Genomic DNA, 24,668 nt, shown 5'->3' with positions numbered 1-24,668 from the left:
TCCCATAAATATGAACTGTGGAGTCCGACAAGGATGCGTGTTAGCCCCATATGTATTCTGCCTGTATATTAATGACCTTGAGAATCACTCAGTCAAGGGCAGGCTATTGTTTCGAGGGTGGGCTCCAGACATTGGCCAGCATTACTTTATGCTGATGATTGTGTCTTGATGTTCAGGACTGGGGTGGGTTTGCAATCACTTTTAAGAAGATTCAATGATTTTATGCACGATCTCAGATTAAGGACCAATACAACCAAGTCTTAGGTTATGGTTGTTGGAAGTACTCCCCGCCCACTAAAAACCTGTTTTATCAATAGTGATAAATTCCTTTATGTGCCAACCACTTCGAATCTAGGTATATCTTTTGATCAGAAAGGAACATGGAGTCACCATATGAATGTTAGGAAAAGTTTCTTTGATCATAACCTGGAGGCACTGTTTAGGTTTGCAAGAAAGTTGGATCACAAGCGGTTAGACTCCTTAATCACCATCTATTAAGCCCGCAGCTGTGCTGTAATTTTTTTATGGGGTTGGAGTGTGGGGCTTTGGTAACTTAACGTGCCTCCAGAGATCAGAAGAAAAAATTTGCAGACATCTCTTGGCAGTTCCTAGCAACCTGCCATCTATCTTAAGTTGCAGGGAGCAAGGTTTAATGCCGCTACCGCAATATGAAAAGATAGCCCCGATAATGTTGTGGCACTCGGTGTGGGATAAAGAAGAGCCTGCCCTGAATCACGCAATAATATTAGATTGTCGTAGCGTAGAATATACACAAGAGATTCCCTGATTTCGGCACATCAAGATAATGCTAGAACGAGTGGGCAGAGGTGAATGTTTTAGTACTTTGGAAACAATGGTAAATATACCCAAACAGCAGCTGAAAAGGGATTTGTTATCCATGTTAAAACAAGATAATGAGCGCATAGAGCTGGGTAAGAAGAAAGTCCAGGAGTATTTGCCATTGTCCTGTACAGACAACATAGAACCTTATTTATTGTTCCCCCGACATCATATGGCAAGATTTACTTTGGTCAGATGTAGGTTCAGTATAGCCACCTTTGGTTTCCTATCCCTGCAAGGTGTATTGTGATGTTGTGCTCCAATTTTGCCCGTGCGATTCAGAGTCAAAACAAAATATGGTGCATTTTCTATTCTTCTGCCAGCTTTATTCTGGGCCCCGGAGAAATGTCATCATTCCACTTTTAAAAACTTTGACTATAAGGAAATGTAGACTGAAGTAGAAGAAATTTGCCAGATGATTCATAATTGTATTTCGTCAGCAGTACGTTTGCGTGATTTAGTTGGAAAACGATCAACATGTTGCATTTCACACAGTTGATGAATGGCATCTTTTTATGTACTATGCATTTTCCTACTTTGATTTTTTAAGTGTGCAATAATGCGTCTATATGGTGTCCATTGATTTTTGGTGACTATTTGATAAATTGAACAAGACTGATACAAGTTGAAAGTTACCTACTTTCATGGATTTGAATAAGCTTTTGCTAAATTGATTTGTATGCATTCAGGCCCTTAAGCACTTTGCCCACTGATTCCTTCTTGTAAAAAATGATTATGAATTGTCCTTTTTGATTGATTGATGATTAATGCTCTTAACTGAAATTATATAGTTGGAAGTGATGAAATAAGAAGACCCATACAAAGTCTAAATAAACCACAACTCACCTCCCACTAATTTCTAATTGATCAAAACCACAGATCTGCAAAACAAAGTAGACCTTCTATGAAGGCTAATAATGTATTACCCCCAGGTCCCTCCGTCCTCGACACCTTCATACTTACAAGTGGAGATAACCATCTCCAGACAGAAAAAAAAACAAGAGGAATGCTGGGACACTAATACTGCCCCTCCCCCCGGGAGTACATAAGCAGTACTTACCCAGCAGACCTCCTGTTCTTTTTTTCTGTCTTCGACAGAATGGACTGATGGATGCTGTTGCTGTTGCTGCGCCTGCACCTGCTCCTGCTGGGCTGGGGTGGCGTGCAGGTTCTTCTCTGCTCCCTCTGCCCGGCTGCCTGGCTTCGCGGGCAGTGGTGTTGTTCCTGGTGTGCCTGCCTCCCGGCCTGCAGGGCTTGCTGGGAGGCATGGCTTCTTCCTGGCCGGTGTTCCGGATTCTTTCCGGCCCTTTGCAGCTGGTGCGCCGCCTCCCGGTTGCTTCCGGGTCGCTGTGCGCGTCTCCCCGAGCTTGGCCGGGTGGGAGACGTGCTGCGCTGGATGTTTCTTTCCCGGAGCCGGCTGTCTGAGTGGGGGCCTTGTTCATGCTGCTCCGGCCCCCGCTCCGGGTGAGTCCCGCTTTGCTTTGTTTTTTTGTCACTGAGATGTATGTGTACTGTACAGTGCGCTCAAGTGGCGCTCTCGGTTAGCGCGCGGTACTTCTACTGCAGTACTAGCGCTGAGCCATGCCGAGGTTGTGGGTTCGTGCCTCACCGGGAGCAGCTGTTTGGTTTTCATTCTCCATTTCACTATAAGTACCGATTAGACTCTGAGTTCTGACGGATCTTGCTAGTGAGTCTTTGCTTCTTTTCAGGATCTGCGTGTCCTACTACTCCAGGTGCCAAATGTCACATATCCTATGCGATTCTGCTGTGCCCTGTGGTGCGGTTCCTTCCTTGTGTGGTGCCCATGCCGTGTTGATGGTATCGAGCCCTCGGAAGGTCGGATATTTCGATGACAGTTCCGGGGATGATTGCAGGCTCGGCGGAGGCGTGTTTCTTGCCTGGGATGTGCCTCTACTCTGTCCCGTGCTGACATGGGCCTGAGTCTGACGATCCTGCTCGGAGGGGGCTGTTTCTCTTATGTGCTAGACTGGCGTTGGCGGCATGAGTGGTCTGACCTCTGTTCCCTCGGGAACCGCGGTCCTCCCGGATCCTGGTTGTTTTGCTGGAGGGGGCTGGTGGTGAGAAGTGCGATTCCCATGTGTATATGGCTGGGTGTGAGGATTCTCCTACCACTGTACTAGCGGTGAGACGTACATGGGAGGCGCACGTGTTGTGCTTGTTCTGCACCATGATGTTTGTGTAGTGGTGTGGTGTGTATTTTAACTGCTGATATGTTTCTATGTCTTATGGCCCTCTGGGATACGGTGCAGTAAGTTTCCTTTGTGCGTTTTTCGGCCGATGCCTTTGTCCTTTCTTTGGGGCATTGTTCTGTTGTAAGACCGAATCACATATCATGTTGGTGTGTCAGACTTGTTATGTGCTTTGCTCTATGCGATTGTCTGTTGGGGGCGCTGTGTGCGGTTCGCCCCTTTGTTCCCGTTCCCTGCCCCTGTTCTGCTGCAGCTGGTTGTGGGTGCCTTTCGTCCTGCTTGGTGAGCCCCTCACTGGCGGTGCTGCTGCACTTTGCTCCGCCTTGGTGGCCTCCGCCTTTTTGCAGTGCTGGCTGGCCTTTTGCCCACTGTCAGTTCTCCGGGGGCCTGTGCAGCGTTTTCTGTGTGCCCTGGTTTTTCTACGCTGGGCCGGGGGGGGGGGGGGGGGGGGGACGGGGTTATTCGGGGGTTTGCGTCCCTGGGTTGCCTTCCCTTTTCTTGCATGCTTGTGTTGCATGGAGCACTGGTGTGCCTTGTTCCTTTGCTGCATGTGTGATGTGTTTTTTCACTGTTACGGTGGAGACCTTGCTGGGTTGTTGGTCCCCGCTCTGGCTGTTTTCACCGATGTATGGTGCCGGGGGGCTTGCGCACGGGCTCTGTGCTGCCTCCCCTTTTTTGGGGTTTCCTGCTGCTGCTGTCTCCTGGATCCGCGCTGCTTGCCTCGTGTGCGCCTATTTCTGGCCTCCGGCCGGCCCTGGTTCTTACTGTGTTCCGGTGTAGGGCGTTCCATGGGTCTGTTCCCTTTGGTTCTCTTCTTCGGGGGGTGCCCCTGCTCTTGGCGTCTCTGTGGGTGTTCACCCTTTCTGTTTGTGGCCTGCCTCTGGTTGGCGAGGGTTCCGGTGGCCTCTGTGGGGGCTGGTTCTTTTTCGCTGGCTCTGCCTTTGCTTGCTTGTAGATTTCCCTGGGTTGTTGGGTTTTCCTGCCTGCTTGCTTGCGCCTTGCCCTCTGCTGTTCTTGTGTCAGCCTCGCTTCTCTTTTCTTCTGCGGCGGCCTGCTGGGTTGCCTTCTACTCCTTGTGCCACTGTAGGGATTGGGGGGGGTCCTGTGGCCTCCTCTGTTTCCGGTTGACCTGCCGGGCTTTCTTCCTCGGTGGCCTTGCCTCCGCTGCGGGCTGGCTGTTGTGGCCTCTGCTCCGCTTGGGGTCCTGGTTCTTTCCTTCTTGGCCTCTTTGTGGTTGGTCGACGTTTAGGGCTCATGGTTCCTGGCCCTGTTCCTCCCTTGCCTTCGGCTGCGCCTCGTTCCTCTCGTGGGTGCTTGCCTGTGTTCTGCCGGTGGTTCTTTGGGGTGTTCTGTCCCCTCTGCCTACGCTTGGGTGGCTTGTTCTGCCTTGGGTGCGGCTCTTCTGTTCTGGTTCCTTCCTGCCTGCGCCTGTTCTCGGGCGTGGTGCCTGGTGGGGGGCCTGCCTGGGTCTTCCCTTTGCTCCGGCCTGGGGCTTCTGGTGTTTTACGGGGGCCTTTTCTGTGGGCTTGGCCTATCTGCTTCTGCTCTGGCTCTCCCTGTGCTTGCCTTTGGCTTGGTTCTGCTGTTTCCTGGCCGCACCTCCTGTTTCTGCCGTGGTGCCTGCCTTGGTTTGTTCCTGGTTGGGGCCTCCTGACGGCTGCCGGGTCCTGTCGTAGCTCCTGTTCTCCGGGTTGGTTTGCTGTCCCCGTGCTCCGCTGTCTGCGCGGTGTTTGTGTCTGGTTGGGCCGGGTTGGTGCCTGACTGGCCTCCTGGGGCTGCTGGCTGCTGTCTTCTCGCTGTGTAGTTCTGGTCTTGCCTGGTTCCCTTGGAGGGTGCCTGGCTGAGGTTTTGGCTGGGGCGTGCCGCTCCTGCTTGTTGGGCTCCTTTTTGGGCTCTGCTTCCTGGCTGGTGTCCCTTTGGGTCCTGGCGGGGTGTTCTGCATTGGGGCCGCTTCGGGGTGGTTCCTTCTGGGCCTTCTCGTGCTGTTGGTTCTCTTCCCGGGCTTGTTTTTTCCCGGTGTTGGGGGCCTGTGTGGGGTTCTGTGGCTACGGTTCTGCCGGCTTCATGCTGGTTGTGTATGGCTTCGGGCTGTGCCTTCTGGGTTTCGGGCTGTGCTGACCCCTTTTGGCCTGCTCTGGGGGTTTGTTGCCGGCCTTTTCCAGGTTCATTCCTGGTTCTGTGGTCCTGGCTTGCTCCTTCCTCCCTTGCTTTCCTGGGCTTTGTTCCCTGTGTGGGTCTGTTTGGCTGCCCCTCCCTCTCTGGTTGGGGTGCTGTTCTGTGGTGCTCGTGCCTCTGCGGGTCCCTCCCTCCGGGTGGCGGGTTGTCTGTGGTTTCCTGCTGCTTGGTCCTCTGCTTTCCTTCGGGGTTTGCTTGGGCCTGCTGTTTCTCCTGCGTGGTCGGGTTGCTTGGCTCTGGTCCTGGCTTCCCGTTTCTGTTGGGGTTTGTTGGCCTCTTTTTGCGGTTTGCTTGGCTCCTCTCCGGCGTTGCTGGGTTGGGGCCTTGTGGTTGTGGTCTGGGTGCTGTGCCTCCTGGGCTTTCTTTTTCCCGTTGCTCCTGCCCTTGCTGCTTGCCTGGCCTGGGTGTGGGGTTCCTGTGTCTTTTGGGCACCTTCTTTGTGCTGCCCTCTGTGCCTCGTTGGCCGGCTGCTGGGGTTTCCCGGTTGCTCTGTGCTCCCCTCCTGCCTTGTGTTCCATCCCTTTGGGGTTGGGGGTTTTTCAGGGCTTGTGGTCGGTTTCTATGTTCCCGTCCTAGTTGAGTTTTCTTTGTTGCTGGTTTCCGGTCTTGTGGCCTCTCCTTGTTTGGTGGGCTTTCGGCTGGGTTCTGGGGTTCCTTCCCATCCCTGTCTTTTGGGTCGGGTTCTAGGTCCTGTTCGGCTCCTGAGTGCTTGTTGCCTACTGGCCTCCGCGGTGGGGTTTCCTCCTCGGTTCTCTTGGGCTTGTGTCCTTTCTTTTGGGAGTTTGGCCGTGTTTCTGGCCTGTGCTTCTCCTTCCTTTTAGGGCTGGGCGCTTGTGCCTGCGCTCTGTTGACCGTTCCTTCTTTGGCTTTCTTCCGGGTTGTCTCGTCTTCCTGGTGGGTCTGCCTGGCCCTGTGTGCCTTCCTGCTGGTTCTGGCCTGGGCGGTCTTCTCCGGTGGGTTGTTTTGGCTGGTCTTGGTGTCCTGGTCCTGGTCCAGGTCCCGGTTGCCAGTTTCTCGGGTTGGTGGCCTCCTTTCTTGGAGCTCCGGTCCTTGTCCTTGCTGTCCTGTTCTGGGTTGCGGGCCGGCCTGTTCCTGCGGTCTGCCTTTCCTCCTTCTCGGTGCTCCCTTGGGTGGCTGCTTTTGTTGTGGTTTCCTGGGTGTACTTGTGCGTGCGGAAGGCCGGGTTTTCTGCTTTGGTATTCTCCACTTGTAAGTATGAAGGTGTCGAGGACGGAGGGACCTGGGGGTAATGTCCTATTACTTACCGGTAATCTTCATTACTCCGGGTCCCGTAGTCCTCGACACCTTCATGCGCCCCTCCCTCCCTCCCGGGCGGCCGGCCTTCCTGTCTGGGCTTGTTAGTACAGGAGGTCTGCTGGGTAAGTACTGCTTATGTACTCCCGGGGGGAGGGGCAGTATTAGTGTCCCAGCATTCCTCTTGTTTTTTTTTCTGTCTGGAGATGGTTATCTCCACTTGTAAGTATGAAGGTGTCGAGGACTACGGGACCCTGAGTAATGAAGATTACCGGTAAGTAATAGGACATTACCATAGGTATTTACCAGCCAATGGCCCCCTGATAAAAACAAACAATAAAATCATCATTTAGGGCTCATTCCCAATTCAGTCGCTATCCGATATCTAAACAAAGATGTTATCAAAGTTCTCCGCTCATGTATAAAGATGCGTTTCTCCTCACAAGGATTGTGTATAAGGATTCAGTTCTCCCCTCAAGGCTAGTATGTAAGGACCAGGCACCTCCCTCAGTCTGTGCCAAAGTTAAACTTCATTTGTTTTCCACCAAAAGCAATGTCAGTACCTCCCAAAATGTTTGAAGATTTACTTTCAACCACTAATCAGGTTTCATCTTTCGTAAGGGTGAAAATTAATCAGAGGTCAATACACAGGGGCAGATCCACAAGCCCTTTGCGTTACCAGTGCATCACTTTTTGAGAAAAATATTTACAAGGACAGGAAAAGCCACCCTGCGTGGCTTTTCCTGTCCTTGTAAATCTGGCCCCTTTACAAGCAGCACTTTGTGTGAAAGGGGCATTCCATGGGTGTTGCTGTGGTGTTCCCACGCAACACCCATGGAACCAGACAGATTTCTAGATTTACAAGAAATCGTAAATCTGAAAATGAGTCTGAATGCTACCCCTCCCCAGGGGAGGCATATGGAGGCAAAACGAGGAGAAATGTATTAATTTCTCTTCGTTTACTTTTACACTTTCTATGCATGCCGCATTCTGCAGCACACATAGAAAGTAGAAATCACCACTGATTGTTTTTGTTCAGGAAGGGTTCCTTTTCTGTACATAAACAATCATTGAAACAATGAAGTTTTTTAACTTCTATGTGTGCTATTGCAGAACTCATAGAAGTTGAAAAACAGCATTTTCCAGATTGTTTTTGTGCAGGAAGGAAACCCTTCCTGCACATAAACAATCTCCCCATGATGCAGGCATCCTTACACCATGGTACAAGGGTGCCTGTGCTGGCGCATGACAGCAGCTTCTGCTACAGCGCAGGAGAAAGCACGGAGATGGGACATATTGTTGTAAATATGTTGCATCCCTGTGCTTTGAAAGTGACTCAGCGAGGTGCACCAAAATGGCTTGCGGCCCACACTGAGTCACTTTCCTCGTAAATCTGGCCCAGAGCCTTTTATCACAAATGCAAGCAGTACAAAGCTCAACTGGAAAGAAAAGCAAGGAAGGTAGAGACTAACTTAGAAGACTGCTTCTAATGTCAAAAGATGAAGCCAAAGTCGCCCTTCCCTGTCTTCTCCTGGCACTAACGAGCGCAGGATGGGCCCACACATGGCCCAGGCTTTGCCTGGGTGTGGCCCGCATGTGTCCCACATAGCGGGGCAACATCAACACTTTTATAGTGCTTCACAGAATTCCAAAGTGCTGGGAGTTCAAGGAGTTAGAGGACAGCAAGTAACCTGCAGCTCTTCAGAAGGGGGTCCCCTGCCCCAACAAAGCAATTTTCAGGTCTCAAAGGCCTCAGTCAGCGAGGCAAAATCAGCACTTTTAATAGTACTTCATAGGGTTCCAAAGTGTAGGGAGTGCAGGGAGTTATGGGACAGCGGGTCCCCAGCGGCTCTTCAGAAGCGGGTCCCCTGCCCCAACAAAGCAATATCTTGTCTCCAAGCCCCCAGTCAGCGAGGCGTTGTTGGTGCTTTTACAGCACTTCACATGATTGAAAAGTGCAGGGAGTGCTGGGAGATATGGAACAGCGAGCCCCCAGCGGCTCTTTAGAAGCAGCTGCCTCGCACCAACAATGATCAGGTCTTAAAGCCTCAAAGTGTCCTGCTCATTTCAGGCCAGTGTTGAATAGAAAGTGTACTTGTTCCCAACATCAAAGTTGACAATGCTTCTTCATAACTAGCAATGGATAGTTTGAAGGCAATCATTTATTGTTCTGACACACAGACCTTTTTACCTTATGAGGTGGCACTATATCAGCACTACCACATATAATTCCTCATTACTGGGGTCCAATCTATCCCACAATCCCCCCTTATGGATGTGTATGTGTGTGTGTGCACAATCGCAGAGTTCTGCTTGTAGTATGTTGCATGTATGCCGTATGACTGTGAAACCATTTAATCCAGACATGTCCATCATAGGTCTACAATGGCTGGATTTATACCTGGAGACAGATTTATCAATGTATTGCATCAGCCTTGTCCATGCAAGGGAGACAAATGTGACATAGCACCAAAGTAAGATTTATCAAGAAAAGCAAGGCCACTGTGTGTGGCCCAGCATAGCTTGATAAATCTGGAGCAACGCACTTCAGTGCACACCGCTGTGTTGACTTATTCTGCCCCTGGGAGTTGTTCCATGGGGGAGCGTGGGGGTTCCCACACATCCATCCATAGAATGTGCGCATTCCCAGATTTACCAACACTGATAAAACTGTGAATGTGTCAAAACAGTATGACTTCCCAGAAGAGGTGCAATGAGGAGAAATATCTTTATCTATCCTCATTGTTTCCTCTTTAATTCTGCAACACACTAGAAAGAAGAAAATGCCTCTGAGGATTGTCTTTGACCAGGAAGGTGCCTCTTCCTGCACAAATACAATTCTGCCTACAATACAGGCACCCTTGCACCACAGCGGAAGTGTGCCTGCATTGGAGCAGTCAAAAAGGCACCAGAGCAAGGAAAGGAGAGGAATTAACTGTATAATGTTAAATACGGTGCATTCCTGCCCTTTCATAGAGCAAAGTGGCTTGCTGTGCGGCACTGCACTACACTGCTTGAAAGTTTGATGAATCTTCCCCCCAAGATCTTTAGTAGATCTATGTCAGAAGAACGTATATAATATGAACTGAAATTTAACTAACTTGCATAGACTGTGAACCTGTCCCTCACATTTGAACACTGCTGGGGCTGTATTACATTTAGTGCCCCAGGGGTGCAAATGTTCACTTGCCCCTGATTTTTGCACCTATGTGGAACTATGGTATTAAAGAAGGGGCCGCAGATGCTTGTGGGGCCCATTCGTAATACTTATAGGGCTGGTGCACTTGCACTGCCAGTGCTATTCTGAGAGAGCATTTCTTCCCCTAGTCATTCTTTAAAATGGGGATGGGTTGCTGTCTGCCCAGAAAAATATGGAGTGGCTTGAAGCTGCCGCTCCATAGTTCAGTGAACGCTGTGTCCTTGGGCTGCACATCTTCACGGCTGTCCTGAGGGCAGCACATTCATTGTAATAGGGTGCACTGCTCCTCTGTTTGCCTGGTGCAGATGCTTAAAGGTGGGCCATGTGCACAAACGAGGATAGTGAACTCTATATTTAATATAGGCCCTGATATATAAGGTGAATTGTTTCGTATGGATGATATTGTTAGGGCCTAAAAAAATGTTGCTTCCCTAAATGATGTCTTTTTACTTTAGGCGTTACAACATGCATGTCCCTGTCCCCTGTGCTTTGCTCCAAAGAGAGAGTCAGTATCTACTGGGTTAGGAAATATCCATCTGGATACATCCTGATGTTCACCAGCCTGCCAGAGTAACAGAGTTCTCCTTCATCCACCATGATTTGAGTTGTTTTGAGTGTAGGCTTATGACTAGGAGGGGTTGTTCAGAATTAATCCACATACTTTGACTTGTTTTCACTAGCCCTACTCTTCCTTACCAGAAAGCTTGAGTAGCCCAGGATAATGCAGACTGCCGAAGTGTTAGAAACAAGTTTATGGGTGTAAAAGTTATTGTGATGATTTTATTAGTTACTAAAATCTGCCCTATGGATTCATCTTTGGGGCAGGCATAATAAATGTGACAGCCATCTCACAGCACCTTTTCTAAATCTTGATCATTTCAGTAGAAAGACCCTTTAAGTAAGAATGTTTGTTGTGGTTTTTGGCTTTTTATAAAGTTCATCACACCAAAACACTGCTGTTCCTATTACATAGTTTAATGGCACACAATGAATGTACATCTGTTTGGAAGAATAGAAAACTGATTTGGCCTTTTTCTGCTCTTTAGACTTGTGAGCTGCAGATCTGATAATGTCAGCAATGCAAGTTTAACTAACTGAGACATCGAAGTGGCATACATAAAAACATGAAGACCATCCTTACTTCAAATAATGACCTCAGTGAGTTGAGTTATGCTCAATCTCCTTTCGTTCTGCTTTTAACACTGCCATAATAGCTCACCTTCTTAACTTTCAGAGCAAAGGCAACTTAATATACAATTGAATCATGCCAAACCAGAGTATCCCCTTTCCTTCTTTCAAATAACTATGTATGTCATTGTATGTCTTTGTTTTTCTACAAACTGTCTCACAATTATCACATACATTAATCAAATCCATATCTATCTACAAGTTTCCCGCCTGAAATGCAATTTACCTTATGTACTATGTTCCTGTTGCTATGAGCAAGGATTTTGAAACGGTGCTTCTGTAAATAATTGAACACAGACCTTTACATTATACAGTCAAAATCTTTTACAAAATGCAAAATGTAAAAGAATGTATAGGAACCAAAGAACACAGTAGCAACATATGTCCTATCAAGAAAGTAAAGCAGTGCCGTTCTAGAGCAATGTATACTTGGAAATCTTTAATTCATGTTATTTAAGGCTACTACACATCGCTTTGCATGAGGAGGAAAATAGAGATGCTCAAACCTAGTAAAGCATTACAAAAGGGGGTGGTGATGGACGGTGCATCTGAACCAATCAAACACTCACACCCAGTCAACAGATCTGGGTTTAATCCATCCCCGTTTTTTAGCCCACTCTGCCACCCCAGCTCAGACATGGCCATATTCAAATCAGGCTGACCCTGTGCCTCATGGGAACAGTCCAGCACGAACTGCCACGCCATGCCTTCCCTGGACCGTAAACAAGCTTCCTAGGACCGGTTGCTGGCATTACAGCCTTCTACAGCCAGGATTGCTTGCATCCAGTGGCAAAGTGAGCAAGGGACTCACGTCTGAGCATACCCTGCCAACTTATGGCGAACAAAGCGGTACAAAAGGGGTTGGTGATGGACGGAGCATCTGAACCAATCAAACACACACACACAGTCAACAGATCTGGGTTTAATCCATTACCGTTCTTTAGCCCACTCTGCCACCCCAGTGCAGACATGGCCATATGCAAATCAGTCTGACCTTGTGCCTCATGGGAATAGTCCAGCCCGAACTGCCAAGCCATGCCTTCCCTGGACCAGGAAACAAGCTTCCTAGGACCGGTTTCGGGCATTACAGCCGTCTTCAGCCAGGCTTGCTTGAATCCAGTGGAAAAGTGAGCAAGGGACTCACGTCTGAGCATACCCTACCAACTTATGGCGAACAAAGCGGTACAAAAGGGGGAGGTGATGGACGGAGCATCTGAACCAATCAAACACTCACACCCAGTCAACAGATCTGGGTTTAATCCATCACCTTTCTTTAGCCCACTCTGCCATCCCAGTTCAGACATGGCCATATGCAAAGCAGTCTGACCCTGTGCCTCATGGGAACAGTCCAGGCCGAACTGCCAAGCCATGCCTTGCCTGAACTTGAGTGGTGTGGAGTGCAAAAAAACGACGGATTTAGGCCCAGATCTCTGTACTGGGGTGAATGTATGACATTGTTCTGCATTCTGTCCGTCAACTGTTGTTTTTGCATTTGTCACCCCGAGTGGAATGGGTATGCTCAGACGTGAGTCCCATGCTCTCCACACCACTGGAGTCAATTTATCCTGGCTGATGATGGCTGATAGCCAGAAACCGGTCCTAGGATGCTTGATTCCGTTCCAGGAAAGACATGGCTTGGCAGTTCGGGCTGGACTGTTCCCATGAGGCACAGGGTCAAGGCTGATTTGCATATGGCCATGTCTGAACTGGGGTGGTGTGGAGTTAAAAAAAACAAGGGATTTAGGCCCAGATCTCTGTACTGGGGTGAATGTATGACATTGTTCTGCATTCTGTCCATCAACTGTTGTTTTTGCAAACCTAGGAAAGGCATTCTTCATGCCCCTGGTACCAGAAAGAAGCATCCATGGAGGCAAAGAATGTCTTGTAGAAACACTTGAAGCACTATCATGTTAGACTCTATCAAAAGGAAATCAAGCAGATTAGTGAAGTTAGAACAATTACAGAAAAAGTTTATAATACTATGATGAGGAATAAGAGTTTACATGGTGGGATATCTGATATCCATCAGCAGTTTCCACACTAAAGGATGTTCCACCATAGGTTTGTCCTCATCAAGCTCAGATCCAGCAGAATAGATGATAGCTATCTGGTAATAATTATGGAAGACTTGCCTTGAGATACCAATGAAGGAAGCAAATTCAGATCTGAAATGGCATATGCTGAAATTAGATTGTGATTCTCTCTCACACACCAATCAACTAAGACGTTTTTGCAAGACTTTGTGGTATCTGGGGCACAGGAAGATTTCATGAGGCTAGCAGCTCAAGGTAAAAGGTCCGTTAGTGACTAAGAATACCAGAAAGTTTCAGAGCCATCAGCTGTGACTCTTGCTGTGTGAATCTTAGAGAATGTGAGAGTTAAATGTAAGCAATACAAGAATGTCCATTACCATGTTGAGCAGAAATCAAAGCCAAGACTGAGTCATCCAGAGTTTAGAGCCACAATGGTCATCTGTGTAAGAATCTGAGCCAGGCACCTGGAAATCATTACAAAGGAAGGACACGCGTAAATGTGACTGGCCTTGCAAGAACATATCTATTGCAAGAGGATACTGTAAAAGTGGGGCAGTTGTGAATGCAAACATTAGACAAGGATCTATTGGCAACAGGCACCAGTGATGATTCAGTGTTTGGAAAACTACTGGGTGAAGTTTCCTTCCACATCTAATCCCCCCCAGTTGAGTACTGAATACTCCAAGCACATTCCCACAGACTGGCATGAGACTATGTCTAGAAGATATCTGGGAATCTAGTTAAGATGGTACGACCATTTGAAGAAACAAACACCATCTCTTCTCAGGTACTTTGTCTTTATGGAGATACCCTTCGGTAGATGTCCGATTAAGAGATATTAACATGCATAGTAATGAAGAGGTTATGGAAATACAGCATAAGTAGACAATACCAATTGACTGAGGGATATATAACAGTGTGACATTATTGCTATTTATTTTTATAGGAGTTTTACTTGGATTATGGAACTTGTGAAATTTTCTATTTGGATTCTACAACCCTGGTTAAATATAGAGTAAAAGAGAAAATCAAGAGGTTTAGACACGAATTGGTACACCCTGGTGTCCTACTGAAATCTAAGGAGCCTCTTATGTACCAGACAAATTGGAACAGAGAGGGAGAGTCATTATGGTCTGGGTTATCTATCCATCCCATGGAAAAAGCACACCTCTGAGATGAACAATGACCTCTTGTTTGATGTTACTGGTTCCTTTTGTTTTTAAAACACTTAGGATTGTGTGAAAGCTCTTCCATTGATAATTTGGAATATTCTACATGAGCTCTAATTCTAAACACATAAATGGTGTAGGAAATCTGGTTATTATTTGTGTGGCCTGCATAAGCAATAGGTCAACAATTCTCCTTACCGGGGTCCAAGCACCCCATTGTAGTGTTTCCGTTTTTCAGCGATCAAAGCAAAGCAAAGCAGTCCAGGGCCTACTTAGGGGAGGTGGTGTGGGCCAATAAACACCGTTCCCTGACACACAATAATCCCACTAGATAAATGATTGTCCATTCAGTGCTTTCTCTTTAGAAAAATGAAAAGTACATTTATTAAACACACGCTACTAAATACTACATGTTACTTTACAAATATGTACATATGCAGATGGAAATGCCGTAGATGACATTGTCTAATCAACTTTGAGCCCTCTAAAGGGGTCATACAAACATATAAGGTAAATCTACTGGCTTGGTAGAAGGTTTAAGGTACGCAAACCACATATTAAAGACATCATTTTGCAGGTAAATGCAATCAGAAATAATAATCAAAGATGTAAATGCACTTCTGAATGTCAGTAAAACATTTTCACTGTGATCAATAGACACTGTTAGTATTACTAGATCAATAAAGAATTTAAAATGAGCAAAACGTGTATGTATACTTCCTATAAAGTGTCCAGTCGTGAAAATACAATAATAATGGCAGTTCTTAGATGGAATCACAGTTTAATTACATTATATGCAACCACAGACTTCACACCTAAAGGGATCCTCAATAGCCTCAATATTGCACTTTTTGTAAATATATTCAAACCACAATTATTGGAACCACACAATCAACTCCTAGAGTGTGCAGCACGCCTTGCTGTAGAGTAGCTGCTCCAATCTTGCGAGTGCTTTGAAACATTAAGCAAAATCTTGGAGGGGTCATTGATTCCCCTCTAGAGACATAGGATCAGTCATTCTAAAAACAAAAAAATCCTAAGGGAAAGAGCTCCACCTCTACTGCAGCTCCACATGCTTCCTTCATGATGTTGGCGGTGACCAGCAACGCTGAGGCCACCACTAGGAGGGAAATACATTTAAATAAATTGAAGTGCCTGTAAGGCATTATGGGGCGATCCTGCGGGCCCAGTGAATATTTGAAGAGCGGCTCTCCCCCTGTGCTGGGGAGAGTCACAGCTGTGGTTGTGCTGTGTGGTTTCTTCTTGTAACGCTTGGCTTCCACTCATTTTATTTTTGGCTTTATGAGGGGCTGGGCACCCCCATGTTTCTAGCATTGGGGTACAGTTGAGGAAGCCTACCCCTTACTGCCCCGTCAGCTACCAAGCAGCCCACTCCTTCTTGTGTACCTGCAGGAGCTGAACACAGTTCTCTTCATGCCTGCTCCTGGAAGCAGGGTGCAACCTTCTGTGGTGGCTGCCCTGCTGCCCCCTGACAGAGGTATGGGGAGCAGGGGCAAGGACACTGGCATGGTGGGCATATTAACACTCCCCCAACGTTCTCTGCTTTGGGGAGCTGGGAATCAGGACTCTGACCCCTTTTCAGTGAAAACAGCCTGGGTATGGGGTCCACAGGCCAGTAGAAAGGCCACAGAGGGGGCTCCACACATTCCCCTTCCTTGAGGAAAACTAAATAAACAAATCTTGCACCAGACCCTGGCCCACCCCAGGCGTAAGGTGAGTAATAGCAGTGTAGTCCCACACACAAGGCAGGCGAAAAAGAGGTCAAGGTTGCCATTCTTTAAAATACTGTAACTCATGCTCCCTTGGGTCAATTTTGATAATCCTTGCCTCATTTTACTCGTGTGGTGATCTCAAACCACCAAGGGCAGTGGCATCAGACCTCCTTACTTCTAAATCAGTGTAGGCCTCAGGGAGCTGGTTCTCTAGGCTCCCTGCACCAGCCATCTTCTTGGTCTGTTTTTCTGGGCGCAGAAGTCCAAGGTTTTCCCCCAACCAGTCCATAAGTGGTTAAGAGGGCCAGCCTCACTGGCCCTTGGTGAGGTCCACTGGTCTTGGAGTCAACTGGGTAGTCTCACTAGTTCTTTATAGGCATCAGGAGGTTCTTTCTTCCAGTTGTCCAAGGAAGCCCCATAATACAGCAGTGGAGCCCATAAAAATTACCAAGCAAGAGAGAGTCTCCCCCTTGTGCAAGAGTTTTTAAACGGAAGTCAAAGCTTCCAGGAGCACCCCGAGCCAATCCTAGGGGGGTTAATCCTAGGATGCCTTGTCACCTCTCTCTCCATCCCAAACCTCCTGCACAGCATGCAGGGACAGTTCAATATTATGTCATCCAGAGGTCACTAGTCACATTTCCATTGGGGGCCTCACTTCCTCCCGCTCTAGAGGTCTTAGCTAACTCCTTTGTTCAGTGGGCTTGGTCAGGTCCCTCCCTGCTACAGTGGGACAGCTGATTGATTGATGCAGATCCTCCACTCCCACCCCATTAACCCTTAGGAGCTGAGTAAAGCACTGTTTATTGCTCCCTCGGTGGGCGGAGGCATTTGTTTCTGCTGCTAGATTGAAATGTAATAACTCTGGCACAGAAGGGTGACAAAATTACTGTGCTCTGATCCGAGCTAAGCCACGGAAATATGACAATTCTGGATGACACATCGACTGTACAGATATCTATTTGGAATTTGCAGGATTGATTTTCCTGCAGAGGTTACACCTCAATTCTATGCGTCACTGGCCTCTGTAGGCCAACTCAAAGCTAAACTGCTCTCTGAGGCAGTTTTCTCCCTATGTGTATAATAAAGTGTCACTACAGACAAAACAGTAAATAACCTGCTTTCCCTATTAGTGTTCACCAACTTTGTAGGGCCTACCCTAGGTCAATATCTAATCCTGCGGAATCCCCTCTACTTGTGTAGGTAGAGGGGACCTCTACCTACACAGGCTACCTGTGTGTAGGTACTGGGCTGTGCTCAATAGCAGTCTCACATCGTTGGCCACACACATGTTCACACATGTGTGCAGACGAGCTCATGTGTAACCTGCCAAGCCCCCTTTAACCTCGCTGCCTCACAGCAGCCTTATATTGAAAGGTGGACACTGGCGGTAAATAAGTTCAGTCCATTTGCCATGTGGTTACCGTGGGTGAGACACAAGTAGTGAGACTGGCCCACTGTAATAATCCCCAAACCGGCTGATCCAAAAAGCAAAAAATCCAGATGTACTGGATGGGTAGAACCTCATTGCAACTATTGGCCTTTGAGAAAACTTTTTTAAAAAGTAGCCAAAAACTCAATTTGCAACACTTTGCATGGTTTGGAAAACCCAGGGATTCTCTAAAATTGCTTGCTAAATTTGACTGAATAATTTAGCAACCAACTTTCATAAGAGGCGGAAATCAGACTGCAGAAATTGAGAAAAAGCTCTCCCTTGACCTTTATTTTAGGGGAAACATCAGGCCATTCTCCTCTGTGGAAAGGAGAAAATAGTTATTGTTAATACTTAAACTGGCCACCACATGGTGTGGTGGTGAGCCTCAGCAAGGCCTACCAGTGCAAGGGATTCGCCCTTCTCTTCACAGAGTCCTCAGACCAATAGGAAGAAGTTGGCTTAGAAACTGGAATAGAAAAGACAGAGTTTATTAAACCTCAAGAGGTGGAACTACATTTACCCAGCACCCTTCGATAATGCATGAAGTAGCACACTGACTGGAAGGAGCTTGGTCCTTTTATACCCACATAGGGGCTCAAATGAAGGCGGTACAAGTACAGAATTCTGCTTTCAAATACATACAAGGTCATACAGAGAGTGTGCTGGCAACAAGTGGGAGGGGCTGACAGTTAGTTAATTCTGGTGGACACATCCTGACAGTTACAAGTTGGGGACAGCTGTATGCTCAACTAAGCATGTGTGAAGCAGAAGAGGCTACATATATATCTCGTCTCTAGGCAGATTTCAAGAGCAGTTAACAGGAAGATAGGAGAGAGCACAGGGCGAGCACATGGCAAACAAACTAGCTGCCAGAAATACAAAATGGATTCCGCAAAATGGACAGGATAGTCTCTAATACAAGATGTCTTCGTATAATGCTTAACCTAATCGCTGCCAAATTACAACAATGGGTAGTATTGAGGCAGTTTATCAAAATGGCAATGGTGAGGGAGTAGTGTACTTTGTACAGTGAGTATAAGCCTTGAGTCATTGTCCTTGTAAAATTTAACACATCCAGTGCAAAAACAAACCTTGAGCTGCCGGACGAGTGTCTGATCCTGCAAGTTCACGTGATTTATACTCAATCGTATGCAAAATAAAATTGGACCTTATTACGAGTTTGGTGGTCCCGTGTACTTGCAGGATCAGACCATATACCCATTGCCAGGACGGCCCACATATGGGCTAAACCCCAGTAATGGGTATAAGGTATTGTTTCACATATGCCATGCATATGTGTTCGCATCCAACACATATGTAATCGAAATGCACACATAGGCATCAATATATTTGGTAACAGTACGCCCCACCGCTGAAAAGATTAATCCTCCACACCACCCGCCTACGGTCGACCTGTAATTTGTACGTTTTGTACCGCCAGTGCCGTGGGCTGTTGGCGGGGCAGTCTACAGCAGTTGGACCACTAAATGCATATTAAAGCCCTAAGTGTCTTTCCAGCTTAATAGCCAAGTTGGCATTATCAGCAAAACACAAAACTTGTTGAGCCTCCTCAGACAAGAAAGTGGACTGAATCCCTAGACTTCTTTGTTTATTCAGCAAAATAAAATAAGTACAGGAATTCCCTACTTTTAACGGCTTGTCCTGGATGGAGACAAAGGCCCTCACTATTCCATTCTATGGATCACAGAAAAAAAGCCTCACTGAACCGTGATATTCTTTGTAATGAAACCTACACATGACCTTAGAGCCTTTTGACGAAAGTGACCATCTCTTACTACAGAGACTGACTCACCAAAGTGAGTGTCCCTGCCACTTCCAGAAGATAAGGGTCAGGTTTTCAGTAATTACACAGGCCCAGAAACCAGTTTCTTGAGCCACGGATTTTAAAATATCAATAGAAAGTGAAGAATATAGGTTATATTCATTCAATCCTCCCTCTTCAAATTCTGAAATATTAAAAATATCAGGTAATTCATAGCTTTTCCTATCATAGTTTCAACCTTACATAAAAGCAACAGTATTCGCATAAATATATATATTAAAATCCAATATTCAGAAATAAAAAAGGGCAACACTCATGTAAGCTGTAGTTTTAGTTTCACTGTCATGCACCAAACAATCTGACATATGCACAACACCTTCGACCATTGCTGTTTGAACTGTTTTCATCAAAGCTTCTTTGAAAAGACATTAACAACTGCAAGACATAAATGCATGTGTGCAGTCATGGGACGTATAGTTAGTTAAGTGTTCTAAATCTGTATCTATTCTACAGTAGTAATGCATGTTGGTCACTGCAGTGTCATTGTCGTGTTAACATATGGTGTGCCTATTGTGGGAGCCCAAGTAGCAGTCAAGAGAAAACAAGCCCTAAAAATCTATCTCGATTTATAGATACAAAGCAAATTAGAAACACAGCTGTGTTAAACAGCCTGAGTAAGCCCAGGACATTATCATATTTGCAATAAAAACACATTTCAAACAAAGTTCTCACAATAGAAAACAAAGAGGAGTGAAATTGAATACTTAACTGGTGGCTGAGCAAACAAGAAAAGAGACTGTCACTTCCTGGTGACTGATATATGCACTAAGCTGTTACCTGACAAGTGGTTTCAACTATCTTCAACTTGAAGCATGAACCCAAGGTTTGCAGTAAAGTATGGGTTTTTTGTGATTTGTGGTTGCTATATAAAAGTAGCAAGTTAAGAAAGCATAATATAAGCCTCAGGTCTTCTAATAAAATTCATGAGCTGACAGGCTGAAAACTAATGTAGTTGCACCAAACCGGGTTAAATCTTTTCTCTTCTCCTAGCAATATCTATCATTCATGTGGCAGCAGCGTCCTGCAGATCCAAAAGAAGATGGGAACAAAATGTAAGTGGGTGTGCATTATTTAATAACTGGTCAGGGAGGCTGAGGCACCAAATCCAGTGCACAGCAGTTCAATAGCCCTTCTATCAATGCTTAAATGAGACCCTAAAGCACATTCAATGCAACATTGCTTCCAAGAGTTATTTTAAAGAATCTTGAGAACCATTAAAAAACGTTTCAAAAATAATTATATTCTCAGAAGCTCATTTTTCATTGGATTGGTTCTAAAATATTTCAAGGTGAAAAAAATACTTGGATTATGTATACACTTGTATGCATTTATGATGTAGCCAAAGCTACTAGGCAACCCCCAAGTGAAGCAATTAGCCAGACCTGGCTGTTCTTTAGCCAACATCAGATTGACGACTGGGATTTGTGTTGTCAGCCATTCTCAGAACAAACCCATAATTCTTCATATATGGAAAGTGTTTTTGCCTTATGAGAGTGAACAACTGAAAGCATTTTTTTGAAATAGGGGTTTGCCAGGCATGACATATTCATGTGCATTTTTTACAATAATGACCTACACATACATTTGTCTTACCAATAAAAGCTACAATGTTTAGAAATGTTCAGCAGCTACGTCGAGTGGCCTTTCTTCCTTAGTTTTTAATTTTCATTACGGTAATTTTAGTCCTTTCTATGCTCAGAACTGTCATGATGTAGAGTTGTGGAATGCTTTGTGTCATAGGACCTATTAGAATCTAATGGTATATTATGGAAACTGAATAAGCTAGGTAGAGAAAGCAGAGGACTGGAGCAGTTGGAGTTTGTATGTGTGCTGCCTCCGTTTCTTCTGTGCTAGGATTGGATTCTACAATAAATCTTATTTACTCATACTTGTTTGGATTGTTCATTACAATGTACGCGATCAGTGACCCTAGCACAGAACCTTTGCATTGACTGTTTCCACAACACATCCATCTGAGTGTCTAACTTTACACTGGTTGTTGACTGGATTTCAAAACAAATTATCATTGGTCACAGTATTGAAATTTCAGCACATGGGTATTGACGCAAACGGTCAGTGGCTTACTATTTGGAAAACTATTTAACCCTCACTCACCGTTATCTTCTTTCACACACCTTCTCTGCCCTGCACTAATCCCATGCACATTTGCATTAAGTGCATTCTACAATCGTGCTCATTCTTTGTGCCGACTTCCAAGGTACTGGAGTCGGCAACAATACTGTAGGGACTGTTGTGTTGTCTAGAGCTACGTTGGACGTGTGAAACAGGCCTCATGCTTGTTTAATAAATGGAGGCCACAACATAAGGGCCTAGATGTATCAAGCATTTTGCGATTCGTTATGGCCGAAATTCGCAGAATTTTGACCATAACGAATCGTTAATGAATATTTTGCATATTTCGGGATGTATGTGTTTTTTCGCAGCGCAAAATAAGAAATCGCTATTTTTTGCGTTTCGTTATTTGCGTTTTCATGTTTATGCGAATATTTCTTAGCGATTCTCTATTTTGCATGATCGCATTTTAAGAAGTCGCTATGAAATGTATCAAAGAATCGCAAATAGCGAAAAACGGCAAATCGCAAAATAAGAATTCGCAATTAACACTAACTCAAACCAGGTGTAATTTTTTTTGAATCTTTAAAAGACAGCCCCAACTGATTTTTTCAACACAACCATGGCTATACTTTACCTGATAGCTAGAAGACTGCGCATCCAAGCTCTTGCACAGATGAGACAGAGGCAGGAAAGGATTTTCAAACTGAGGATTACCTTATTTCAACAGACTGAAGAAGACATTTTTGAGAAATATAGACTGCATCCACATACCATTTTGGACTTAATTGAGGAGTTAAAGCCTTTTTTGGAGCATGAGACACACAGGACACATTCTATACCAACTCATGTGCAGGTCTTATGTTCCCTGCACCTTCTTGCCTCAGGATCTTTTCAAAGGGTGATTGCAGAGGTGGGAGGAGTATCTCAGAGTGCCTTTTCAAGGTTTTTTAGGGTATTTTTGGATGCAATGATGAACAGGTTGCAACATCATATTTACTTCTCCAGCACACCTCAAGATATCCAAATTTCGAAATTTGATTTTGATCAAATTGCCCATTTTCCACATGTAATTGGATGTATAGATGGGACACATATTGCCATTACACCTCCAGCTGCAACTGAGCATGTTTATAGGAATAGGAAAAGTTACCACTCTTTAAACATTCAAATGGTGTGTAATGCTAAATATATTATTACTGACATTGTTGCAAAATTTCCAGGAAGCACTCATGATTCATATATATTTAGACACAGTGGATTACATGGATGTTTGAGTGCTGGTGAATTTGGAGATGGATTTCTGCTTGGTAAGTGCTACTTAAAAACACAAAATTAGTTTTAAAACTTTTGTCAATCTATTTTTAAAACTGTCACATTTCTGAAATTACAATTTAGGAGACAGCGCCTATGCAGTTCGTGATTTCATTTTGACACCTTATCTAAATCCAAGTAACATTCATGAAAGGAGATTCAATAAGGCACACCGTTCTACACGTGGAGTTATTGAAAGAACTTTTGGAATTTTGAAAAGCAGGTTCAGAAGAATCCATAAAAGTGGAGGATCCTTGCAATATAAGCCATCACTGTGTTGCAAAATAATTACAAGTTGTGCTATGCTACATAACATGGCTATTAGAAAGGGAACAGAATGTGAAGTGAGTGACCCTGAATCTTCAGACAATGATGATGTCCCTCCACCAAGAAGATGTGCTACAGGTTTAGGAGCTGTGGCTGGGCGACAAAGGCGTGCAGAAATTACTAACAATTATTTCTAGGTAAGAAATAAAAACACAACATCTTTGTTTTCATTATGTAAACCTTTAATTTTTCAAAATTAGATGGGTAACAAAAACCTGGAACCTGTTAATCCACAGGACATACATCTGAGAATGTTTGCTCACAGTGTCATTCTCTTTTAATAATATATATGTTGAATTTTCTTTTTAATTTTTTCCCCTTCTGCTACTCCTGCGTTGGCCTGGGCCACTTCTCCTCACAGATGTATGTTGGCTACCAAGGCTTCCACTCCTCATGTCAGGGGTGTCCAAAGTGGGCGTAGGGTTACTGCTGGTTCTACTGGAAGTGTCCTCAGACTCAATGGCCTCAAAGAACACACTTGCCCCTTTCTGACAAGTTTTTAATAATTCAAAAGAATGGGATACTTTATCCAGCCCTTTGGCAACATTTCTACTGCATTCACCAACCATGCGTTGCATGGCAATGCTTCGCCTATTACTCTGTGCTGTCACAGTGCACAGACTATTTATAGCTGCATAGTACTTCTTTAGTCTGATGTTATGAGTGCGAGAATCCCTCACTCTGTTTGACTCTGATCTTTCAAATGCTACACAAAGTCTGTCCATGGAGTCAGCCATCCGGGCCATACCATCACTCACCTTATTGTTACTCTTGTTTAATTTATTTAGTTGGGCATTAATTGACCTTAATGCTTTATGTTGTTTTTGTTGCACTGAAAGCATGTTGTTTTCCAAACCAGCAAAAACATTTGCTGTCTCTGTGACTTCTCCCCTGCTTCTCCTGGTATTATTATTAGAATATGATCTTCTTGAAGCAGAATCACTAACTGTGTCAAGATGTATAACTTCCTGTTCTGACACATTTATGTTATTTGTTGATCCCTCGGGTTCATCATCTGATTCTTCAAAAGGTTGCAGTTGTGCAACTGCTTTTCTTTTTCTTCTCAAAAAAGACAATGATTCATGCTCATCACTGACATTTCCTTCTTCTGGGGCTGTAATATGTTCCTGTGAGGATTGCCCCCCATCACCATCATGTGAAGCTACAACATGATCGGGGAATAAAGAAAGAGTCACATGAGATGCTTGCCTGTCTGTGTGCTTCATAACTATTAAATTAAGCTAACTAAAGAGGTAGTATTGTGTACTTATTCAGATGCATGTATGTTGGTGCAGCTTAAATGTACTGCATATCATAAGTATGCAGTAATGTAAAACAAAAAAGTGGATCAATTTTCACATTTAAGTTCTGTTATTTATTAAACACATGGAATAATGCTCACACACTCATACACTCATGCTTCTAACTTATGCAATGAAAAAGTCAAGCATCCTGCTTACCATGTTCAGCAACTGTGTGATCAGAACTGTCAATGGTTGAGATTCCGGAAACACTTTCATGCTGAATTGTAGATTCAATGAGCTCCTCATGTGGGGTTGGTTGGTCTACATTTCCAGATCCTCCACCAGTTTTATTGGCATCCTTTAGTCTCTCAGCAAGTTTTTCCTTTGCCCTCAGCCTCATGTCGTACCAACGCTTTTTAATTTCATCAATTGTTCTTGGGATAACACCAACTGCATTGACTTTTTCCTGGATTTCCAGCCATAACTTCCTCTTCCTGACTTCAGGAACATATTTGGCTTGCTTTCCAAACAAAAGTTCATGATTGCAGGCCATTTCCTCCACCAGTGTCTCCACCTCCCTCTCAGAAAACTTTTGCTTCCTTTTCCTTTTCTCTGCTGAGGGGCCTCCTTCTGA

General features: G+C 45.2%; 2 protein-coding genes across 2 annotated transcripts in view; both read right to left on the bottom strand.

Annotated features, from left to right (window-relative positions):
- LOC147732612 (contactin-associated protein-like 5) overlaps nucleotides 1–24,668 on the bottom strand; it is a 1,641,055-nt gene that overhangs the window by 1,220,705 nt on the left and 395,682 nt on the right. The gene's annotated exons all lie outside the window — the stretch shown is intronic.
- Nucleotides 4,070–24,629, bottom strand: LOC147732616 (uncharacterized). The gene is made up of 3 exons (XM_086959030.1): nucleotides 24,253–24,629; nucleotides 23,167–23,966; nucleotides 4,070–4,986 (listed from the first exon to the last, which is right to left on the bottom strand). Exons 1-3 carry the CDS (start codon nucleotides 24,585–24,587, stop codon nucleotides 4,070–4,072), a joined length of 2,052 nt encoding a protein of 683 aa, XP_086815156.1. The 5' UTR covers nucleotides 24,588–24,629.

This window comes from Lissotriton vulgaris, chromosome 2_1, assembly GCF_964263255.1.
Source record: "Lissotriton vulgaris chromosome 2_1, aLisVul1.2, whole genome shotgun sequence".
Taxonomy (NCBI): Eukaryota; Metazoa; Chordata; class Amphibia; order Caudata; family Salamandridae; genus Lissotriton; species Lissotriton vulgaris.
This window is presented reverse-complemented; position numbering and strand designations above follow the sequence as displayed.

Excerpts from the sequence above, each read along its gene's own strand:
- LOC147732616 (XM_086959030.1), bottom strand. The coding sequence starts at position 24,587 with ATGGCCTGCAATCATGAACTTTTGTTTGGAAAGCAAGCCAAATATGTT. Across the intron at positions 23,967-24,252 it reads GATCACACAGTTGCTGAACA|CGATCATGTTGTAGCTTCAC; the intron begins TGGTAAGCAGGA and ends TTCTTTATTCCC. Across the intron at positions 4,987-23,166 it reads CATGAGGAGTGGAAGCCTTG|AACACCCCGCCAGGACCCAA; the intron begins GTAGCCAACATA and ends GCCCCAATGCAG.